Source organism: Manacus candei, unplaced genomic scaffold (genome assembly GCF_025592945.1).
Source record: "Manacus candei isolate 608988 ecotype Guabito, Panama unplaced genomic scaffold, ASM2559294v1 h1tg000035l, whole genome shotgun sequence".
Classification (NCBI taxonomy): Eukaryota; Metazoa; Chordata; class Aves; order Passeriformes; family Pipridae; genus Manacus; species Manacus candei.
The window spans coordinates 3,644,999-3,667,924 of record NW_026138083.1 but is presented as its reverse complement, the minus strand read 5'-3'; the positions used below and the strand labels follow the sequence as shown (position 1 = coordinate 3,667,924).

General features: G+C 39.1%; 1 protein-coding gene across 10 annotated transcripts in view; it reads left to right on the top strand.

Annotated features, from left to right (window-relative positions):
- USP34 (ubiquitin specific peptidase 34) overlaps positions 1-22,926 on the top strand; it is a 147,118-nt gene that overhangs the window by 71,348 nt on the left and 52,844 nt on the right. For 9 of the 10 annotated variants that reach the window (XM_051792972.1, XM_051792974.1, XM_051792965.1 and 6 more), the window contains exons 7-18: positions 5,458-5,650; positions 8,144-8,205; positions 14,443-14,524; positions 14,611-14,703; positions 16,683-16,808; positions 17,183-17,312; positions 17,917-17,952; positions 18,335-18,465; positions 19,479-20,095; positions 20,550-20,764; positions 22,405-22,520; positions 22,605-22,732. In XM_051792972.1, coding sequence (XP_051648932.1) covers positions 5,458-5,650; positions 8,144-8,205; positions 14,443-14,524; positions 14,611-14,703; positions 16,683-16,808; positions 17,183-17,312; positions 17,917-17,952; positions 18,335-18,465; positions 19,479-20,095; positions 20,550-20,764; positions 22,405-22,520; positions 22,605-22,732 — 1,929 coding nt within the window. The remainder of the gene's footprint in view (positions 1-5,457; positions 5,651-8,143; positions 8,206-14,442; positions 14,525-14,610; positions 14,704-16,682; positions 16,809-17,182; positions 17,313-17,916; positions 17,953-18,334; positions 18,466-19,478; positions 20,096-20,549; positions 20,765-22,404; positions 22,521-22,604; positions 22,733-22,926) is intronic. The other variant, XM_051792973.1, reaches the window with a different exon arrangement.

Genomic DNA, 22,926 nt, shown 5'->3' with positions numbered 1-22,926 from the left:
TGCTTTTTACTTTAGGAAAGAGCTAAAAAAAAAAAAAGCCAACCCAGTGCTGGGCACAGCAGCACAACCCCTTTGAAAGAGATCCTGCAGAGCTTCTGCTGCTCTGCAAACTCAGGGGTCTTTGGGGGGTTTTGGTGTGCAGTGAGCTCTGGGGGCTCTGATTGACTCATTTCCAGTTGCTGCTCATGGGGATTCCTTGCAAGAACTGCATTTTGGCAGCAGAGAGAAGAGAAATCACCTGAGTGGCATCTTAGCAGCATCTTTTCTCAGCTGAGGGTACCCTTTCTGTCCCTGCCCTGTGGTTATTTCTGCCAGAAGTGGATGAAGTGAACAGCAAAATGTGTATTTGTGTAGAGGAGACCACTACTGGAATTTGCAAAGATCATGGACACAACCCTGTCATTGCTGCTACCAGAAAAAGGCTAATAAATGTTATTTTCTGCCTGGGGAATGGAGCACTGGTATTCACATCTTACCTCAGAAGGGGCTGTGTCTTTATGCAGTTTGGGAAAGAAATAAAGGACATGAATTGAAAATTACACCTTTCAATAGGGAAGCAAAGTGATTTTAACCTCCTCAGAAAGAAGCTTTTACTGATCCTAATGCCTCAGAATTGTGCATTTCAAACTGCAAAATCCTCATAAAGAAGGAAGAACCTCAGAAAAGTGGCTCAAGACAGTAAGTCCTGACTTACTGCAATTTTAAATGAGGGCAAGTTGGTGATGATGCCTCTCTATGTAAAAAGGCATTAGTTCCACCTGTCTTCTACCTCAAAACCAGAGATGGGGGAGGCTTTGCATTGCTCAGACATTGAAAGTCTCAAGAGAGCAGAAGCTCTAAACAGCAGTTTTTGGAGGACACTGTTTTTTTCAGGGGCAAAAATGTTGATTGAAAATGCCGTGGATAGTTCTGTCCTTTAGAAAGAAGACAACCAGCAATGAAGCCCAGTTTGATGAGAAGTAAGAAATAAAGTTGTATGTCTGATACTGTAGATGCCTCTGTAAAGCACCAAAAAGTGCTGGATAATAAGGAAAAGACCTAAAATCCTTCTTGCTTTGACATCACAGCTTTGACATCACAACTTTGACATTCCCTATTTAACGTTCCGCTGGTAAATCCTGAGAGCTCTGACTGGTTCTAACCCTTCCTGCTCCCCTCCCCTTCTCTCTTCTCCCTGTCTCCTGCTTCCAGATGGATCTGGAGAGAGTTTTTTGTGAAGGATTCCTGTGTCTGGCCCAGTTTGGGATAATCAGGAGCACACTGAGAGGAGGTTGCAGGTGCCAGCAGCTCCCGTGGCACGGGGCACACACAGCCCTGGCACCTGCAGGGAGTGGGAGCTCCACACAACTGTTGATCCACAGAGAAAATGCAGCTGGAAGAATTCAAATTGCTCTTCTGCTTAAAAATATTCTCCTTAAGAATTCCCTAAAAAATATTCTCCTCAAGAATTTGGCTTTTAAGGGAGTGCCCAAGACCACTCCTTGTTACTGCTCTTGTCCGTGAGCCTCGAAGGTTTTAATCACAAAATATATTTACCTCCTCCAAAAACTCTGAGAATTTAAGGGGTAGGTACAAAGAACAGAAGTCAGAAGACAAAACCCAGACCCTTGAGTGAATTCTTCCCCTCACAGAGGAGCCCTGACTCATTCTGCTTAGATGCCCTTTAGCAGCTGTGGTCCCAAGGAGTCACATTAAGGGAAAAAAGATGATTTCTCAGCTGAGTAGCTGAAGTCCTGAAGCATAAGATGTTATTGTAAGCCTTACATTAACATGGAGCTGCATGTTTAAAACTGTTGATTAAAACTGAACCCTCTTTGTGCCCACATTGAAATAGTTTCAGTAGGCTAAAACTCATTTTTAAAAAAATTAATATGTATGTATGTGTGTTGTTTAAATGTAGATAAGAGATATTAATTGATTATTTTAAGTATGCCAGGCTGGCAGGATAGGTTCTGTATGTAAGTGGAGTATCCTTTATGTATATGTGTAAAAAGAGATATGTTTTATTCTTAAAGTCTCATTCAGGCAAAAATTTTAGATGAAGCAGATTCCACAGGTCGTGGCATCTCATTCATCTGTTATTCCTTTAAGCCTTAATGCTCACCAGGATCAAAAAAGATAAAAATGCAGGAATTAAAAAAATAATGAAGGGCAGAATGGAAGCTATTATTAAGCCATTACATGAGTCAGTCACATTCCCATTTATCTGCTTTATATACAGTTCCATCTCAGAGATAATACCAGAACCACCTCGGTGGTGGGAAGGGTGACAAGGAAGGGAGGAGATAAAAAATTTACATTGATAAGAGGAGAGACATAGTCTAGGGTGGTTGTCTTTTTTTTTTTTTTGACAGGGAGATTCGTATCATTTATGGCTGATACCAAGATAATAAGTAGGGAATGGTAATTCACAGGTTTTTTAAAGAAATGGAGAACGTGCCATGCAATTGTCAGATTGAAGAAGTGAAAGGACTTTGTTTTCCATGCAAATGTAATTGTCCAACAGACTGGCACAGGTTAATGAGAAAGCCAGAGGTATAAATAGAAAGAGAGGAATGAATTCACAGGAGAAGATGGATTCATCCATTATTTTATAGAAGGGATAAATCTTTAATCTGCTTTTGGAGTGGCTATTTTGGGTTAAACAGACCTTTTGCCTTGCTCCAGGATCCCTGTTCTTACTGAGGCAACGTAGCACATTCACAGTCAGGAGAAGGAAAAAAGGGTGTTCATTGCCAGTGCCAGCTAAAGAGTTCTTTTTGGTCAATAATAATAATATTACACTGATAAAAACATAACATAGAGCCAGCTTACTGGTCCAGATGGGTTCAACCCACTCTGCCTTTCCACAATAAAAAAAGGAGGCTTGGCCTACTCTGCAGATTTCCATGGTTTTAATCCTGGTAGTAAAGATATGATCCTGTTTGATTTATGACCAGTGTAGTAGTGCCAGGATATTCTGTAGTGTAACTGCAGTTACACTTCTAAAATAAGTTTGAAATCAACTGTTTTACTGTGCTTGGTTGGAACAAGCCAGTTTTGTTAAAAACCTGGGTTCTGTGGTAGCAAGTAGCTTTGTTTAGGGTTCTGTAGCTGTGAAAATGCTAGAATTAAATTACTAGAAGTAGTTTAATATATTATCAAGTGCAATTTTTTAAAAAACACTCAATATTATAATAAAAAAATATAACACTAGTCTGATTCAGGTTAAAAATGTGGATGTAGTGTGAATTTTATTTAAAAAAACAGGTTTAGACTGATAATGTGGCATTAAAATAAGAAATGTTTTGTTCTATAGACTGGATTATTATAGTTTCTTCACCAAACTTTGTAGTGTGAGGAAGATTTCGTGTTACAGAAATTTAGTGAAGCCCCCAAAGCCCCCTTGCTTCTGTATATGGAGGTGTGTCCATGCCCACCTGCATAAAAGCACCTTTCTCTGGCCTTCTTAAAATGAGGAAATTCATATCATGTGTTTGGACATCTTTGGGATCTTTAGAAATCCCTCATGGAACTGTTGAATCTGCCCTGATGTGCATTATGGACATGGAAAAGCTCTGGGGACTAGGACTGATGGCAGTTTGCAGTATGAAAATGGGAAGATAAAACTTGCTGGTCGTTACAGAATCACAGAATTAAGGATGAAGAACATCTCTAAGATCATCAAGTCCAACCACTAACCCAGCACTGCTACATGGGAACTAAACCACATCCCAAAGTGCCACATCTGCACAGTTTTGAACACTTCCAGGGGATGGTGACTCCTAAATCCCACCAGCTCTGAGAAATCCTTGCACCTGCTTTTCGTGACCGGGCGTGGGAGCCTAATTGTGGCCTCTTATTTTTTCATTCAGTCTCTCTGCCATAAAATAACCCCTAAATATTTCAGTTCCTTTTTGAGCCAGCTGAGGTTTGAAGGAGGTGCAGAGGCTGTCCCTTTTTCTCTGGGTGGTGTCTGGGACAGAGCACCCACAGACCGTGGCTCTGGTGCTTTCCCCCTCAGTGGAGCTGCTCTCACCTGTCTGCAGGTTAAAGGCAGGTCACTGGGGCCACTTTGCTGCTGAACTTTTTCCCAGGAGTGTTCCCTTCTCCTTCCTCCTTGGCTTCTGGTTACAGATCATTGCACAGAAGCAGCATTTTCTTGCCAGGAATCTGATTTCCCAACTAATCCCAGTGAAGGATCTGGTTGCCTTGGCCTGGAATGGTCTTTTTTTTGTCCTGCCATTACTTATCTGTGATCCCTGTCATCCATCTCCACTCTGGGATTGTTTGCACTGGAGTCTCTTTTCTCTGTTTGACAGTGTTAAGTATCATTTAAGTGTGTTTATTTTAAGGCCTCTACACAAGAGCTGTGAAAAAGAACCTTAATCTAAATAAGAATCAGGGCCTGTAGTTTTGCTTTTAAAAAAAAAAATTACTGGTGTTTATATGATGTAAATGCAAAGGAATGGTGCATAAATCCAGTTAAGTGTAGTTTAATATCTCTTGTGTTTTTTTAAAAGATTCATGCTTCTCTTTGGCTGTTCTCCAAGGACAGATCCAGGCTTGGGCTGTCAAACAAATGGATTTTTAACGGGTTTCTGTGTAGTTAAATCTAGTTTGGATGTAGCTGCGACTTCAAAACACTGAAGTACAGCAGAAAAAATTAATTGTCTGCATGTACCTTTCCCTGTGCCATCCTTAGTGGCATCCAGACAAGCTCAGGAAAGCTTGGGTTTAGATATTTTTGTCCTACACATTCAGTTTAGGAGAAATTCTCAACTGTGTCAGTGTTTTCCAGGTATCTCAGTGGGGATTTTCTGTGTCTCAGTTTTGTAGTTGCTTAGGTAAGACTCATGTCACACTGGGTTCTAGAAACGATTTATATATTTAAATAATTTATATATTTATTTTTATATTTAATTATACATATGATGATTTATATATTATGTACTTATATATATATTTACATGATTTTATATTTAGGTTTTATAAATGGTTATTTCTTATGCCTCCCTTCAGCTCATTGTGCACCATGAGGTGACCCCTCATCTGAGATAATTGCAGTAGGACAAACATAGCTGTTGAAAATTCTTTAGCAATTTATTGACTTTTAAAAATTTTCTGCATAATTCCGTTTGCCCTTGGTGTTTTCCTTAATTGTTGCCAACTTTTAGAAGTATTTTAAGGCATAGTACTTTTAGAGCTATTGGAAATAATGTCTTTACTACAATCAAGATGGTGTTCCAGGAATGTTCTAGTTTGAATTATAATAAAAAATAAATAATTTTTTGGTTTTGTTTTTGTTGGTTGGTTGGGGTTTTTTTTGTTTGGTTGGTTTTTGTTTGTTTGTTTTGTTCTGGTTTTTTGTTGTTGTTTGGGGGGAGTTTCTTGGTTTTTTTTAATTTATTTTTGGGTTTGTTTGTTTGTTTGATTGTTTTTGTTTGTTTGTTTAATTCCATTTGTGATTTATTCCAGGTATTTATGTAAACTGTCAGACCAGGAGCTACGACAGAGTGCAGCCAGGAACATGGCAGATCTCATGTGGAGCACAGTGAAAGAACCCTTGGACACAGCCTTGTGTTTTGATAAAGAAAGTCTCGATCTTGCCTTTAAATACTTTATGTCTCCAACTCTAACAATGAGATTGGCTGGGCTGAGTCAAATAACAGTAAGGACTTTTTAAAAATATAAATAGTATTTAGAGGAAAAAAAAATGTTTCTGGTTGGGTTTCAGGGGTTACAGGCTTTTTTTGAATGTGTGAAAACAGCAGAATGCTCTTCCAAGCAGGAAATTATAGTGAATATTTGGTGAATATTGGGATCACTGAGAGCCAAATCCAAGGGATGGCTGTGTCCTGCACCATATGGAGCTGGCTCACATTACCTGAACAATTGACATGCTAAACAAAACCCTTATAACCCTGTTTTGGGCCAGCTGTGTTGGAGTGAAGCCCCTGGACGTGGCAAAATCTGGTGTTTAGAAAGGCTTTCAAGTGTTTCTGCTTTTACCTTGGCACTGGGTTGACTCTCCTGCAATTAACTGCTGCTTTTTGTTGTCCATACCTCATTTTCCTCTCTGTTTAGTCTGGTTCTCTCTGCATTAATTAGCAGAAGACTGAATTGAAGAGGTAAATATAGAAAATAGAAAAAAAAAATTAAAACCAACCCCCCCCCCATCTTTCCCTTTCCCATGGAAATGCTCCAGGTCACACCAGGCAAAACATTTTGCTCCTCACTATATTTAGAGATAAAAGTACTTGCAATTGTTTTAATTAATGGCAATTTAAAGTAACTTGTAAGTACTTCCAATCATATCATTACTGGGCTTTAACCAAAATAAATATTCAATTTACACAGGTATGTGACTTCTACTAAGTTCTAAAGAAAAGTCTGTGAGCTCCATCCACTCAGTGTGATTGGTTTTAAAATAAATTTCTAATACTTGCATAGTTGCAATTACATTAGATTTCAATTTATAAAAGTAGTTTCCTTTGTTTTTTTATGATTTTCCTTGTTAACTCCCAGTGCATGTCTTTTTGTGTATCCTCACCAAAAGAAAGTCTGAAAATAAGGATGCATTACTTGGGTTATTTTTTCAGGCATGTTGTTCATTTAGGGGAGTGTGAAATTATGGGATTTTAAGGAATTATGTGTTTTCACCTGTTATGAGTGATAAATATTACTGTAAAAGTGAAAGTTTTTAATAACAGACACTTATTACCAGAAGCAAAATTCTACAGTAATTTTAGACTAAGGCCAATAGTTTTCAGCTTGTAAAAATGGAATATTGGATGCTAATAACTGAGGCTTTTTTTTTTCATGTGAATAGTCTCTAAAACTGCTCTGGAACACTGAGGCAATTTATTCTTCTTTCTCATTCAAATCATAGGAAGTTTTATTTTTGTTGTTACCTTGTTTCTCTTTCATTTCGTCTTCCAGTCATCTCTTGAGGTGGTTCAGCTCCAAAATACCCCGTTGTCTCCCTACTTTTCCCTCACAAATAGAATTCTTTGTTCTCCTTCCAGTTACAGATGTGCCCAAGTGTCTGCAGATGAACCCCTAGGACTGATCTGCCCTTTCTCACTTTTCCAGCCCCCTTTTTGGTGGGTTCTGTGCTTTGGTTTAAGTGCAAATTCAACACTGTCAGGCTTTTCCTGAACAAATTCAGTGCAAAACTTGCACAGGGCATGTTTATTCTTCCCTCCTTAGTTTCCTCTAACATAATTTCCTCATGAAGTTCTTTTTATGTTTTTCCACTCCTAAATATGCTTCATTTGTAAGTCTTGATAACTGGTATATTAATAATTGTGTAATCAGGCTCTGATGTCTCATTAATTTCAATGCATATTTTCAAATTTATTTCTTCAAAACATTTTTTTTCCCCACAAAAATCGTTGAGATTAGACAGGAATAAATCTTTGTGTAAAGACTTCCAGAAGATCAGCAAATTCACCTGAGTAACAACAGTACCAGGCTCATTTCAAGAAAGGAGTAAATATTTTGACAGAGTTATGCCACAAGTTTAATTTGAATTTCCAAAATTCACATCACTGTGCCTTTAATTTTTTTGAAAACCAGATGGCAAATAAGTTTTCATATATAATTTTAAATATTTTTAAAGATAACATGTACATGGGAAGAATTGGATACTGAGCCATCTCTGTGTCTGGAAAGTTGATGCTGAGGAAAAGAAATGGAAAAGAGATGTGAAACTTTAACAGGCTTTTTTTTTTTTAACCTTATCAGTTCAGACACCTTTGAAAGCTTCATTTCATATAAAACTATATGGCTTTCATTCTCCAGTTTTACACTTTCAACACTGCTGATGAAATGTTTGTTGGTGTAGTAAATGTTACAACAATTGTGAGGCTCATCCTAAAACCTCAGTTTCCAGAGTTGTGTTTGATTTCTCAGGAAAACCTGTGCAAAGTGGCTGCTACACACACCTGCTTGATTTCTGCAGTGGGTGGGGGTTTGTAACATCATTTAATTGCTTGAAAAAAGAAAATCTCTCCTTGTTCACATTTTTGTCGAAGCAACTTATTTAAAAACATTTAAAGTGCTACAAAAATTCGTTTGCTGTTTTTAAGTATAACAAAACTGCCTCACCAAATGCTTAGATAAAATTGTAATTTTTTTTTCTTCCTTTTTCTAACTGTAGAACCAACTTCATACCTTCAATGATGTGTGTAATAATGAATCATTAGTTTCAGACACAGAAACGTAAGTAGGAACCTTATTCTGAATACTTGAAGTGTGTTATGTGATTGCAATTCTTCTCTCTTGTTGGTAGGGATCATACACAGTGGGGAGTGGTGATAATTAGAAATATTCTGATCAGGGGGGTAAGAAATGGCTTTAAATGGTAAATTTAAAACATTTCTCAGTGTTTCTGGATTTCTTTGCTGTATTCAAATGCAGAATCAAGGTGAGCTTTAGAAAAATGTAGATACTGAAATAATAAATAGCTGGAATGGGCCATTATCTCCACTGTGATGTATAAATAAGAACCAGCTAATTCTTACCCAATTCATATCATTTTTGCCATCTTCTCATTTCCCTGGATTAGATATTTAACTGAGGCTTCTCTTGCCATCAGTGGCTCCCAGCATTGTGATTAGTTTTCTGTGGAGTTTGTGAGGCAATACTACTGTTCTCTTCTTCCAAGTCCTAATTTGTAGAATTGAACACTTTTAAAGGGAACTTTCATAAACCTCTGAGAAGATTCCCCTGTGGGATTGTATTCCAGTGAGGAAATGTGTTAATTTTTGCAGTGACTCTAAACTTACTGTTAGAACTGTCTGGAATTTAAACCAAAATACGTATTTCAGTAGTTGAAATAACTGTTCTTGTGAAATAGCAGGCAGAGGGTGTAAATTCTAGGATTTTACTCCTGATACACTTTTGACATTTCTCTTGAGGCGGGGGGGGATACATTCTCTGTGTCTATCTTGGGGGCCACAGACACACACTCTCCACTTTTTGAACATTAAAGTGTCACAGCAGCAGTGCTTGATTTTGTCTGGGTAGTTTTATTATAGATGGCTTTATTTTAATGTTGAAATCTCACTGAAGTCACAACCACAATAACGTAGATTGCAAAGAACAGCTTGAATATTTGAAGTGGAATGTGTGGTAATTAGGTCGGTATTTGAAACATAAAGAACCAGAATCCAGGGCAGTTTTGCTTCCATCAGGATGTGAAATTACCTTGGGAATAATCCAAAATAAATAGTAAATAACTGTGTTGGGGATGTGAGGTGGCTCAGCTGACTGGGATGCTGGAATATTGCACTGCCAGTTCCTGGTGTGTTGTTACACTGGGACTGACAAACCTCAGGTTTCTCCAGTTCTTCTTTCCTTCCCTCACGTGGAAAATCTGTTAATTTATCTGCTGAAATACATTTTAACCAGTAGCATCAACAAGAAGTTATTCCACCACTTAAACCTAATAAAAAAGCTGGTTGAGTTTCTGTGGCAAATGTAAAAAAAAAAAAAAAGAAAAGAAAAGTTACCAACGTGGAAAAAGAGAAGGATGCTTAAATTCCCCTGCTGGAAGAGCAGATGTACTGATGCAGGAACATCAGAGTTATTTTAAAGCTGAAGGAAATTGTCAAATTCTCCTTTGGGATATTACTTTTCTTGGCAAGGGCATCTGTAAACAGCCTGTCATGTGAAAGGAATGCAGCAGGAACAGAAAACCTTCTCTTCCACTTTTGTAGTGTGTAAATTTTTTTTTATAAAATCCGGATTCCAGTCATTCTGGGGTTTTACCTGAGAAGTGGGTTATAAATCAGTATCAAGTGTTCTGCTGCTCTTCTTCTGATACCTTTTGGAATCACTGATGTCTTCCAGCCAAAGAATTAGAAAAGACCAGTGCAGGAGGATGGGGAAAATGTCTCACTTTTCCAGTTTGTTCAGTACAAAGCTTCCCTCTCATTCCAGACTCTGCTCATGAGAAATTTTTGGATGAAAAGGCACTCAGGGAGTTGGCAATGACTGAATGAGCAGCGAAAGGAAAGCTTTTCATTCCTATTTTCTTGCCTTAGTGGAGAAAGGAAGTCTTAAGATTTATTTTGTACCTTTTCAGCCTCTGCAGATTTACCAAAGGAAGATGTTTTGCATTATGTCTGGCCCATCCCCATTGTATGTTTTGACTTTTCCAGACGCGTTTGGAACTGTCAACCTTTGGGATTTCTCCTTCTGTATCTTGATAAGGTGGGTTTGCGGGAGGTATCTTTAAAAAAAAAAAAACAAAACAAAACAAGAAAAAGCTTGCAGTTAGTCCAGCTCTTCCCTGTTGGTTGGAATTATCATCAGGATTTTTTAGCAGCTGTTTTGCAGCAGTAGCTTCCCACCTTTCCTGCATCGTCGCAGATTTTTTCCGTGGTAAGACAAGAGAAAGCATCTTCTGTCTGGGAAAACACAGATTTTCACAAATGGCACTTGAAAGCAGCAGAAAGCTCAGCAGAGGAGTCTGGTTTTCTAGCTCTAGGTATTTGTGTGTCTTTTTAGATTTCATTTCCCTGCCTGTCTTCTCCAGGGTTGAGGGTTTGTGGTGACTGAGGATCCATAAGGTCCAGATGTGGGCAATTCTCAGCGACTCAACTTCACAATATCCCTCAGGGATGTCCTTTCAGTTTAGCTGTTCCTGGCTCTTAAGGTAGAACCAAACTCTGCAGTTTGAAGATGTGAAATCTGTTGAGGTTAAAAATAACAAGACTGAACAGAAGAGTCTTTAGGTCTTTGAATAAGTGATTCCTGAAGCTGTTTTGCTGATGTTCGTGATGGTGCCTTTCAGAAAGTGAAAGATTTATTTTTTTGTGCTATTTGGACCACAAGAGGAAAAAGTGTTGTTTTTTTCCTTAATGAGGACGCTGCCAACTTCTGGAAATACCACGTGTAAAGAGATATTTTGTTTTGCTCCTCACTTGGCAGGCAACCAAATGTTTGGGTTTCAGTTTTCAGATTGAGGTGACTTCCCACCTCATTTAAAAAACTTGATTACCCCCACTTAAAGAGCTTCCTACAGAGAAATTTCAGGTGTCCAAAATTCCTTCTACCTGTGAACAGAAAGGTCTGGACTATTTCTTCTCCTTTCTTTCCCTCTCTTTCCTTATTTATTGAGATACTCAACTGCAAGTTGTGTGTTGCTTTTCCCCTTCACTGCAGTTTCTTACCTCGTGTTAACTCTTGCTTTCTCAGTTTTTGTCTAAGCTCACCAGCTGAGTTATGGCAGCATCATTTAAACACCTCTTCCCTTTCTCTGTTCCACATTTCAGGGATCTTTTCAGATTTGCTCTGAAAAAAACTACAGTGATTTTTTTTCCCCTCAGCTCACTAATGTTTCTTTCTCAGGGCCCACACAGTAGTTTACTAAATATTCCAGATGATGTCAGAGTGGGGGTTTTGGAGCCTGCAGAGCATCCAATAGGAAAATGTGGGCTCAGACACAAACCCACGTGCTTGCTGTGTGTTGGGAAGGTGCTTTCTGTATCCTCTTTGCACTTCTCATCCTGGATGGTTGAGATCAGAGCTTCTGTTGTTGTGCTGTAGATGCTCTTTCAGTGATTTTTTTTGTCCAGAAATGTTCCCTCCTTTGCAAGCTGCCAGTTTTGTTGCTCCATCTTTTCTTTGAAGGGTTTACATTCTGGTTTTCAGTGAGGTTGTGGAATTGCTGCTGTGCTTCATCCAGCCCTGAGCTTCGTGGGGAATTGCCTTGGGAATTGGCTGGTTGAATAAATAAGGTTTTCTTTGGGGGGGGGGTTCTTTGCTGTGGGATTTGTTCCTGGATCTGGGTCATCATGTGGCTCCCAAGTATTGCACCACAGCCTTAGATTAAAGTGGTTTTGGGGACTTTAACCCAGTCCTCTTCAAGAGAGGCATTCTTTGAGCTACCAGGAAAATGCAGAAACTGTAGTTTCCTTATGGATAATTTTATTTATAATAATGAACAAAATCCAAGCTCTAGTACTTGCCTTTTGTAAGTGCAGCTCCCAAACATCAGGTTAGATCACAAACTGCACAGTTCTCACTCTCTTCCTTGCAATCTCATGGAATGCCTGAGGAAACTTAATGTCAAAAGTGCTTGAATTGCATTTCTTGGAAGTAAACCAGTTATTTTTGACTGAATTACCAGTGAATTTACATTTAAAAATCTAGGGAGAAATTGAGTAAGTGTTGTGTAGATTTAGAGATTTAGAGACAATTAAACCAGAGTAGCTGCTACATTTAACTTTGCATTCTCTTCTCCTCCTCCCTCACCACGACACAGACCCACAGAGAGTATCAGGTTCTTTAGATGACTTTTCCTCTTGCTATCCAGTTATTAAATCCGTGAAAAACAGCTAATCCATGTTACTCCCAGGGTGAATTTTCCTACTGCTAAGGTCTGTATGATTTGATATCTAATTTGTAAAGCCATTCCTTGTAGTGCTCCTTTCATGTGAGAGGGAAAAGCACATCTATACTTTGATCATAGTGCATAAATTTCACTCTCACTGTTCCCTTCGGTATGAAAGAGGAAAAATTTTTCAGGAAAAACCTTTCCTGAAGCAGAATTGTTTGGGAAATAGGTCAGACATCTTCCATTTGCACTGAAATCAGCCTTTTTTGGTGAACCCTTGAATCTGCTGTTGCAAATATATTCTCAAAATACTTAGTGCTGGTACTGACCCGGTGATTTGAAAAGGTAGTGATTGGTGTGCCCTCAGCCAGACTTTCTGGGAGGAGCAATTCCCTCTGGGAAACACAAAGGCTTCATTCTGCCTTTCACAAGGATCCTCTTGTTTTTGGCCCTCCTCAACAAATCCATATCAAATGAATGTTTCCCCTCCGAAATCTGAGATGCAGTTTTACCACAGTGGAGCTCCCCAGTAGGATGAAGAGTTTTTTTTACTGCTGAGAATACATCCATTAAAAAAACCATTCCTTCAGGAGAGTTATCCACTACTTTTCAGAAGAAAAATGTGCATTAGAGACAGAGAACTGTCATAGTAACTTAAAAAAAGGTGAAGGAACTCACTGTAGAAGAGAGTTTTTGTTCTTTCCTTTGGAGGAGCTAAAATACAACAGATGACTGGATCTAATCCTACTCAGGTTTTGTTAGACAGAAATCCAAGCCCTGATGCTCCAAAGTTTGGTTTGGGCTGGGCACCTTTTGGGTTTGGTTTGGTTTTGAAATAAGGCTCAGGGAAGTTTAAGTAGCTCTTGGATTCATGGAACAGACCCAGCTTGTTTTTTCCATGCCTCTTTGGGCACATCCACAGTGGGAGAAGTGGATTACTAAGGCACAAGTGATACTGTTGGCAAATTGTTATCCTTGCATGCCAGTTATTACTTAAATAGTTAAAGGACATATTTGATTCCCAATGTCCTGGAATTAGAATAGAAAAGGGTGTGGAGCAACAGGAGCCTTGCTCCTTGAGTTCATCCAGAGGGATCAGCCAATTCAAAACAATTGTCCCTGAAGAGTGAATCCTGTTTGGAAAACCCACAAAGGCAATCTCATTTTACCTCTGGAGTCTTATTTTCTTCATGTGGCTGATAAAGATTGGCAGTCCTGGATTTTAATAGTGACCATAAATGTGACACAGATTGCAGTAGTAAAAATTACTCTTCCCAAAGTCCTGTAGGACACCCCCTCCCTCCCATCCCCTGCTCCCTGTGGAACAGAGCACTGTTATTCCAGGGCCATTCCCACCAAAGGCTGAGCTTTAAATACTGTGATGTCCTTTAATTGCTTCTGGTGCCAAAATCTGGGTAAACAAACGTTTGCTTGAAAAGAAGGAATAAAAAGGAGCTTATGCACCAGTTTGCAGACAGGGCAGTCCTTTCTGGAAGTTCAGCTTTTGTTTTGGAAAACTCCTTGTCCACTTCCAATGTTTACTTATGGATTGGCAGTGAGGAAAATTCCCTGTTGTTATGGATGAGGCAAAATGAGAATTTTGAAGTACCTGTGTGTAAGTATGACTGTGTAAATCAGAGGTTTTTTTTAAAGCTGTGTGAGTTGCTATTAATGTAAGAGAGTCTAAAAATATCTAAATGGTTTGCTTTAAAAAATCATTTCTGTCACTCCCACTCCATGAAATTCTGGAATTTCATGATAAACTTGGATTAGCAGAGTCAAATCTTACCTGTGAGGTCTTTGAAGTGTTTGCAGGTGGTTGAGTAATAACTAATAAAATTAATAAAGTTGTTGCTGATGATCCAGAGGGGTGAGTGGGAAATGTTAACATTTGCATTACAGTCTTCCAACTAAAGAAATAAATGCTGAAATAATTTGCTTCCTACTTGGAAAAATGACCATTGAACATGGTTTGTGTTCAGAAAGGGTTTTGTGCACTCACTCCCACTGCAGAGATTGACTTGCAGGTCGTGCTGTGCCAGGGAAGAGCACAGTGTAAATATTTATTCCAGGCAGATAATTTTCCATGTTTCCTACTCCTTTTTCATCTCTAGGTCCATTGCAAAAGAACTTGCAGACTGGCTGATCAGCAACAATGTAGTTGAGCACATTTTTGGACCAAATTTACATATTGAGGTTTGTATTAAATTACTGTTTTGAGTTGAAACGTGGAGGAGCCACTTCTTGTTCCAGTAAATCTTCAATATGTTCTCACTTTGCAGATCATCAAACAGTGCCAAGTGATTCTGAATTTTCTTGCAGCTGAAGGCAGACTTAGTACTCAACATATAGACTGTATTTGGGCTGCAGCACAGGTATGTATAAAATTAAAAAAAAATAGAAAATGGCAAGTTGATTTTATTTTACATTCTTAAAGTCGGGTTTTTTGCTTTTTCTTGGCTCTCTGAGTGTTTTGCTGACCAAAATTTCAAGTTAGGTAACTACCACAGTTACTGGGTTATTTATTAGAGGCAAAAATTCACCTTGGCTACTTTTATACAAGGAAAAAAAATGAAGTTGTTTAGCAAAGACACGGTGTTTTCATCAAGAATGGGGGTGAAGATTGTAGGGCAGTTGTAATATTTTTTACTACAGTGTTAAATTGCCTCTCTCCTGTGTCTTGGAGCTTCCATTTCTGTTACCCCTGGTGGGAACAATCAGGTGAAAATTGTGGCAGTGAAGTTTACAGCTGTGCTGCTGTTCAAATCTACAGAAGGGCACTGAAATTTTATTTTTTTTCTTGCTAAACCTGGAAACTCTGCCAGGCTTTTTGCCTTCAGAAAGATTTATTTGTCTGCTGCTTTTCAGGGGTTGCCGTGCTTTTTATTTTAGGTTGTGACATTTTTTTATTGAGGGGATTTGAATACAACAGACATTTTGATTTTTTTGAACATGCTTTTATACGAGTTAGAATTTGAAGAGGGTTTTTATATGTGTTCAGTATTTCTTTGTAATTTCTTTCAATCAAATGCTGCCATGCACACATTGTGAACCCTCTGTAGTCCACAGTCATTATTAGAACATGCAGGTGGAATGTTAATAAATGCTCATTAGGGCAACACTTGCTCTAATAGGCTCCAACAATCCTTTGTATCAGAGTAATTAATAATTACTTATTTCACTTACACTTTTAAAGCAGTATATTACCTTCCCTGATGTTTTCACACTGGGTTAGACCTCTGAATTTTTAATAGATTTAATACTACTTGAAGAATAATATAATTACCTAAATTCAATAATTCTTTTGCACTTCACGTTTTGCCAGACTGATGTTTTCAAATTATATCTTTGATTTCAAAATTAAATGTACCCTGATTACTTCCTGTCAAAGGTTTAACCCTCTAATGTTGTTTAGAAGGCAGACACCTCTAGACTTAAAGAATAGAAGGCCTTAAAGGTGTATTTTCCGCTTTTTAGACTAACTTTTGGACAAAGATTTATCTTCCTCAGTTGAAACACTTATCTCCAGATGTTCAAATGCATCCTTGTGTAGAACCCCCCATGATTTCACTCCAGTTGGAATCCTGTGAAAGATGCCCAGCACCCCATAAATTGCTGACATGAATATTTTTAATGCCAGGAAGGTGCAAAACAAAAAAAATAATTTCTAAAAAAAACCCTTTTGAGGTGCCTGTGTGGTAACCAACATTAAGGATTCCTTCTAGAAGCTTCTTGTAACCATTATTTTCTTTTTTGAATACAAACATTTAAAAAAATCCCCTTTTAAGGGACTGTGAAAAGCAGCATTTAACCAAAGAGGAAACATGGAGGAGCACTGTCACTTTAATGTGTAAATGGAGGAACTGGCTAAACACATTGTCATATTTTGTGACATCCATTGCTGGAAAGACAAAAGAATTATTTATAATCCTCACACAGTTCACACAATCTGTTCTCTGAGTGTCACATTGGCCTCTAATGCCTTATCTGTGTTTACCACCCCTAATAAGGTAATTGCAAATACTATTTTTCCCCCAGGATTTATCATATAAACTTCATATTTTAAAGGTTGAGGTTTAAGTTGTATTTAAGTTAAATCCAAAATAAACTTCCAGTTCTTCTTTTCACCAAATTCTTAGACTTAAGATACTGTTACATTTGATTTCTCTAAACTTTATAGGGTCAAAATTAGCTTAGTCCAGATTGCAAACCTGATGGAGTTTGGAATTTTTTGGATGAATGCCTCCTGAGAACTTGTGCAAAGATGTTTAATTGCTGCCCTTTTGCCAATATTTGATTTTTTTTGTGTGTTTGTTGTGCTGTTCCTGTTACCTCCTCTGTTTGTACCTTGTAGCTGAAGCACTGCAGTCGTTACATCCACGACTTGTTTCCTTCTTTGATCAAAAACTTGGACCCTGTCCCACTTAGACACCTCCTGAACCTTGTCTCAACTCTTCATCCCAGTGCCCACACTGAACAGGTAAAGGCAAGGCCACCAAAATCACTGTCATGAGAAAAGCAATTATGTTAAACAACTATTATGGATTTGCCTCCCTGAAGAAATGCAGTAAAAGGAATATTCACTACTGCAGAAACTATATGAGTAAAGTTGTCATGTTTCTTCCAACCTTTTCTGGCTTTGGAATTATAATTTTTAGAGGTTTTTTGAACATTCCACAGCCACTGGTGGAAGATTTTCACTTCTTTCTGCAGTTCAGAAGTGTTTCACACAACATCATGTCATTCATTTGTTTATTTTGACAGGTTTATTTTGCTGTATAGAAAGATTAACCGTGGATCTTTGTATCCCAAACCCTCCTGCTTAATGACACTGTTCCCTGGTTTTGTTTCCAGACCTTGTATTTGGCATCCATGCTGATCAAAGCCCTGTGGAATAACGCCCTGGCAGCCAAGGCTCAGCTGTCAAAACAAAGCTCCTTTGCATCTTTACTGAGCACCAACCTGCCCATGGGAAACAAAAAAGGTTCGTGGTTTTCCAGCAGATCTGGGAATTCAATTGTGAATTTCCGTAGGCTCCTTGTTGGCTTTGGACAAAAAGCAGGTGTAGAGCTTTTTTCCTTAAAGGATTTTTTTAAAAGGGTCATGCTGACATATTTTTCAAGCAGAAATGGAGGATATAGATGAAAGCATTAAAACTTGGTGAGTGCACTTAGAAAGCTTTCTATGTCAGATCCCTTCTGGTTGTATTGCTAAAGTAGCTATTTTTCTTTTAAAAGTAGTATTTTCTTCTGAAGTAGTATTTTTCTTTTTCCTTAATGCAGAAGATGGTCCATAACTCATCAATTAACTATTGTTGTTCCACTGCACATCTGTAACTAGCCACATATAATCTTACAAAAGCTTATCTCTTTTTTTCTAGTTTTTGGTATTACCTGCTATTTCTGGTTTGGTTATTTTTTACTTGGCTGTGTATTTCCACACAGTCATTACTGAAGGAGCTGAGAAGCCACTTCACAGTAGTTTCCCTCTCTTTTCCTACTGCTGATTTTTATGAATCATGGACAACTATATGCTGACAAAAAGGTTTTTAGTCACTTGTTTTTCCATCCTGCTTTTTTTCCCTTCAGAAGAAGAGGAGCTCAGAAGAGCAGCCCCTTCACCTTGTAAGTATAGTTTTAAAAGTACACAGCGTGATTCTTCTGATGCAATACTGCTTTTCTACAGCTGTTTAATTTGAATAGAACAACTAGTAAAAATTGGAAGTTATGCTTTTATGCAAAGTCAAATGAAAATTATATTTCATGTAGAATGTAGGAAATTTATATAACTTTTATATACTGGCAAGAAGAGACATCAGTAATCAAACTTTGTGTTAAAATGCTCAGTGTCCTACAACAAATTTTTAACATTTAGGTACATGGATTGTTTGAGTTATATCCCTGTTTGCTGGAAGAATGCTCAACCTTTGAGGCAGATTTAGGCAATGCTGGTACATTCCAGTTGATATCCATCACAAGGTAACTGGGAAATGTGGTTTTGAACCAGGGTCACCAGCAGCAAGCCCTCAGAGCAGTGACAACAGTGACACCCACCAGAGTGGAGGCAGCGACATCGAGATGGAGGAGCAGCTCATTAACAGAACAAAACATGTCCAGCAGCGGCTTTCGGATACTGAGGTGACAGTGGGAATCCCAGCCTGGGAATTTGGGTGCTGAGCTGCCTGTTGTTAGCTATGGAAATGATTTTTTACCTCAGACAAAGGTATTCCTGCATTTAAATTGTATTTCAGTTGGAATAATCCCTTAGTGAGGGATTGCAGGACGCCGTTTCTCTGTCACGCTGTGACTCTGTGCACGTGCAAAGCCTGCACAGATCCCCTGTTACAAGTCAGGTAATGCAAAAAATAAGTTATTAAGTCTGAATCTTGCTCAGAGCATTTTGTTATTGGCAGCCAAAGTGAGAAAGAATGAATGAAAAGTTGTAGATTTGACACGTTTCCTCGTAAAGGAAGAACGGTGTCGGAATGATGTTCATTATGTTCATTATCAGGAACAGGGTGGCCAACAGGTCCAAGGAAGTGATTGTTCCCCTGTACTCAGAGTTGGTGAGGCCACCCCTGGAGTGCTGTGTCCAGTTCTGGGCCCCTCAGTTCAGGAAGGACATTGAGGTGCTGGAGCAGGTCCAGAGGAGAGCAACTAGGCTGGGGAAGGGACTGGAGCACAAGTCCTATGAGGAGAGGCTGAGGGAGCTGGGGCTGTTCAGCCTGGAGAAGAGGAGGCTCAGGGGAGACCTCCTCACTCTCTGCAACTCCCTGAAAGGAGGTCGTAGCCAGGTGGGGGTTGGTCTCTTTTCCCAGGCAACTCTCAGCAAGACAAGAGGGCTGGGTCTTCAGCTGTGCCAGGGGAACTTTAGGTTAGATATTAGAAAGAATTTCTTTACAGAGAGGGTAATCAGACATTGGAATGGGCTGCCCAGGGAAGTGGTGGATTCTCCATCCCTGGAGGTTTTTAAGATAAGACTGGATGTGGCATCAGTGCCATGGTCTGGCAACCGCAGCGGTAGTGGATCAAGGGTTGGACTTGATGATCTCGGAGGTCCCTTCCAACCCAGCTGATTCTATGATTCTATGTATTTCCAGTGGTGGTTTGTTTTTCCACCAATCTTTAAAAATAAACTAAAATAATTCCAGGAATCCATGCAAGGGAGCTCTGATGAGACAGCCAACAGTGGGGAGGATGGCAGCAGTGGGCCTGGCAGCAGCAGTGGCCACAGCGACGGCTCCAGCAACGAGGCCAACTCCAGCCACGCCAGCCAGTCCGCCGGGAGCCCCGGGAGCGAGGTGCAGTCCGAGGACATCGCGGATATGGAGGCCCTCAAAGAGGAGGAGGACGAAGAGGAGGAAGATCGGAGTCACAACCCCCAGAAAAGCAGCAGGAGCGCGGATCTACGGAGCAGGAAACTGGAATCCCAGGCGGGCATTTGTCTGGGGGACGCACAGGGGGCAGTGGAGAGGAGCGGAGCCAACAACGGGGCGGGGAAGGAGCACGTGTTCAACGCGGACGCGGTGCCGCCCGTGGACAATCGGATCCGGATGCTGGACGCCTGTTCCCACGCCGAGGATGCAGAGCACGACATGGCGGGGGAAATGAGCACCGCTCACATCTCCCAGGGCTCTCAGGACTCCTGTATCACTCACACAGGGGACTTCCTGGGGGAAACCATTGGAAACGAGTTGTTCAACTGTCGGCAGTTCATCGGGCCCCAGCACCACCACCACCATCACCACCACCACCACCACCACGATGGGTAAGGAGCTGGGCATTCCTTCTGATTCCTTACGTTAAACTGAACTCCAGAAATTGAAGTGGTAGCAAAATATCCCATCTGGGCAGAAATTTTGTATGGGCATTTTGCTGCAGCTCAGGGTAATTCTGTCTTACTTACTGCAGAGAGTTACACAGTAATCTGACTTGGTCACATCTGAAGAAAGCTTTCAGTGAAGTTTTGGTACGGAATAAATAAGACAACACTTTAAAAATGTTAAAATTGTTATATATGCTGTATTTAGTTAATATTAAAACAATCAGGCTAATGAGGCCTTCAGTTTGTCTATAATGTTTTTTCTGAATCCTGTGAAGGTCTGCTGTTCAAACAGATGATTCATTGTGACTTTAGCTTGAGGGAGATGTCTCCTCACTCGTAGTTTGCTATAAACAACTTCCTCCTTGATATTGTCCCTTTTGATATCCTTCTTTTCCAGGCATATGGTTGATGATATGCTCAGTGCAGATGATGTCAGCTGTAGTAGCTCTCAAGTCAGTGCAAAATCCGAGAAAAATATGGCAGATTTTGATGGGGAAGAGTCTGGCTGTGAGGAAGAGCTTGTACAGATTAATTCACACGCTGAGCTCACGTCTCATCTTCAGCAGCACCTCCCTAACCTGGCCTCCATCTATCATGAACATCTTAGTCAAGGTAAGAGTCATCGAAGGAAAACCAAAAAACATTGTTTTATAACTTTGAATTAGTCTCCTATAATTAAAATAATCAAATTATTTTAACCATTTGTCTGTATTTGTCCAACGAAACCGTGATGACTGCTGAGAACTTAATCTCCAAGAGATTAATTTTTGTATATTTAGCTATGTTTTAGCTGTGTTTATCTTTTAAAATCTCCCCTCCCCAATTTTTCTGCAACTTCTGATGTTAAAACAGCTAAGAACCTAGTAAATGTTTCTTTTAATAAGTTATTAAAGTATAAAGAAAGGGAGTACTGAAATGCAAGATTTTATTTCATTTTTCTCTCTTCACTTGTTGTTCTGGTTGGTGGATTTTACTGTGGCTCAGTACATTTGTCATCATAAATTAACCCATAAATGAATTAACCATAATGGGCTCTAGAGAAGATAATTCTGGGAAAAGGAGTTAAAATATAACTTGATATCTTCGGGAGTTTGCTGTAAAGGGCTTTTTATGCTATTTCATCCTACACTACCAAATCTTCTAGTTTACTTCTGGGTGCAATTTAAACTGCTGCTAAAACACTTCTTGAGAATTATATCATTTTTCCATATGCTTTATTTTCTCTTTATCCTCTTTTTAAACATAATGGTGAAGGTTTGATGTTTTTCTTCACCAGCCTGGTAGAACCAAGTTTGCTGTTGTCCAACAGACAGTAAACTCAATACTATTTATTTATTTTCCTGAAACAGTTGAGTAAGAGATCTCTTATAATGATAATTTCAGCCTGACATTAAAACTCTGGATGTTTTTCTCCACTGCAGAGTTGAATAAACTACTAAAACTTTGTAAATCTGTAAATCAGTGTATTTTTTCAATTTTTTTGCACAGATATTACTAATCTTGCTGATGCTCATACATCTTATGTTTGAGCATCAGACCTTCAGTGCAGATTATTTTTGACACCCCTGTTTTGCACGTGCAAACAATCACAGTGCTCTGCACAGTCTAAATTTTCTACTTGACTTTGCTACCTGAAAATAGTATCAAATAGTAGAGAAGTGAATGGTGCCCAGCTGTGAAAAATCTGTCAGTGTTTATGAAAACTTGATGAGTTTCTAAAATCCTACACTTTGATATCCACCATGTATGAAAATGGGGTTGATTTTTCCTTTGATATCCATCATATATGAAAAAGATGTTTGTTTTGCCTGGTTTTTAGGAGGAGGTTTTTCAGATAGAGGAAATCATGTAGTATGAGGGGAATTGATTGAAATGAGCTCATTTCTTGCTTTCCAACCATGATGGTGGTGCAGATCACTCCCTTTGGACCACAGCACTACAGAAGGTCTTAAAAAAATAATTGAATTACAGTAGGAATTAAATTAAAAAGCAATTGTATTCGCAGTTCTTCAGTGCTGGTTTTATTGCACTTTGCCATTAGCCAAAAGCAGTGTAAATACTGGCCTAACTGCCCTGTTGGCTTCTTGTATGGCCTTTTAAGAACCCATATGTGAGAAAAAGCTGCAATTACAACGTTGCTGCACTTTGAAATAGCCAAGTTAACAAATAAAGTGTGTTGTTTGTATGGGCACTGAGGGAATAATATTCAGTTTAGATGGTTCCTTCAGTAATGTTCTTTTTATTTTGTGCAGGACCAGCAGTTCATAAACATCAATATAACAGCAATGCAGTGACTGACATTAATCTGGATAATGTTTGTAAGAAAGGAAATACCCTTTTATGGGATCTGGTCCAGGATGAAGATGCAGTAAGTTCAATACCAGAAAATCCCATTTTTTTAAAAGAAAATAAATCTGTGGTATTAATTGGCCTTTCTTTCTCCTCGCTGTAGATTCATCTCTCTGAAGGGTTAATAAATGAAGCAGAGAAGCTACTCTGTTCCTTAGTGTGCTGGTTCACTGACAGACAGATTCGAATGAGGTTCATTGAAGGCTGCTTAGAAAATTTAGCAAACAACAGGTAACTTCAGTCATAAATTATCTGCTTTTACATGTACCTATTTTTGTGACAGATCAGAAATTCAACTTGGCTCTAATGGTTATTTCACTTTACAGGAAGACAAAAGCAGCAGAAGAAAAATAGTTCCCAAAGTGTGTTATGGATGTTTCTAATATTCCATTCTTCCATTCCCTGGGTGCCCCGAGTTTCTCACC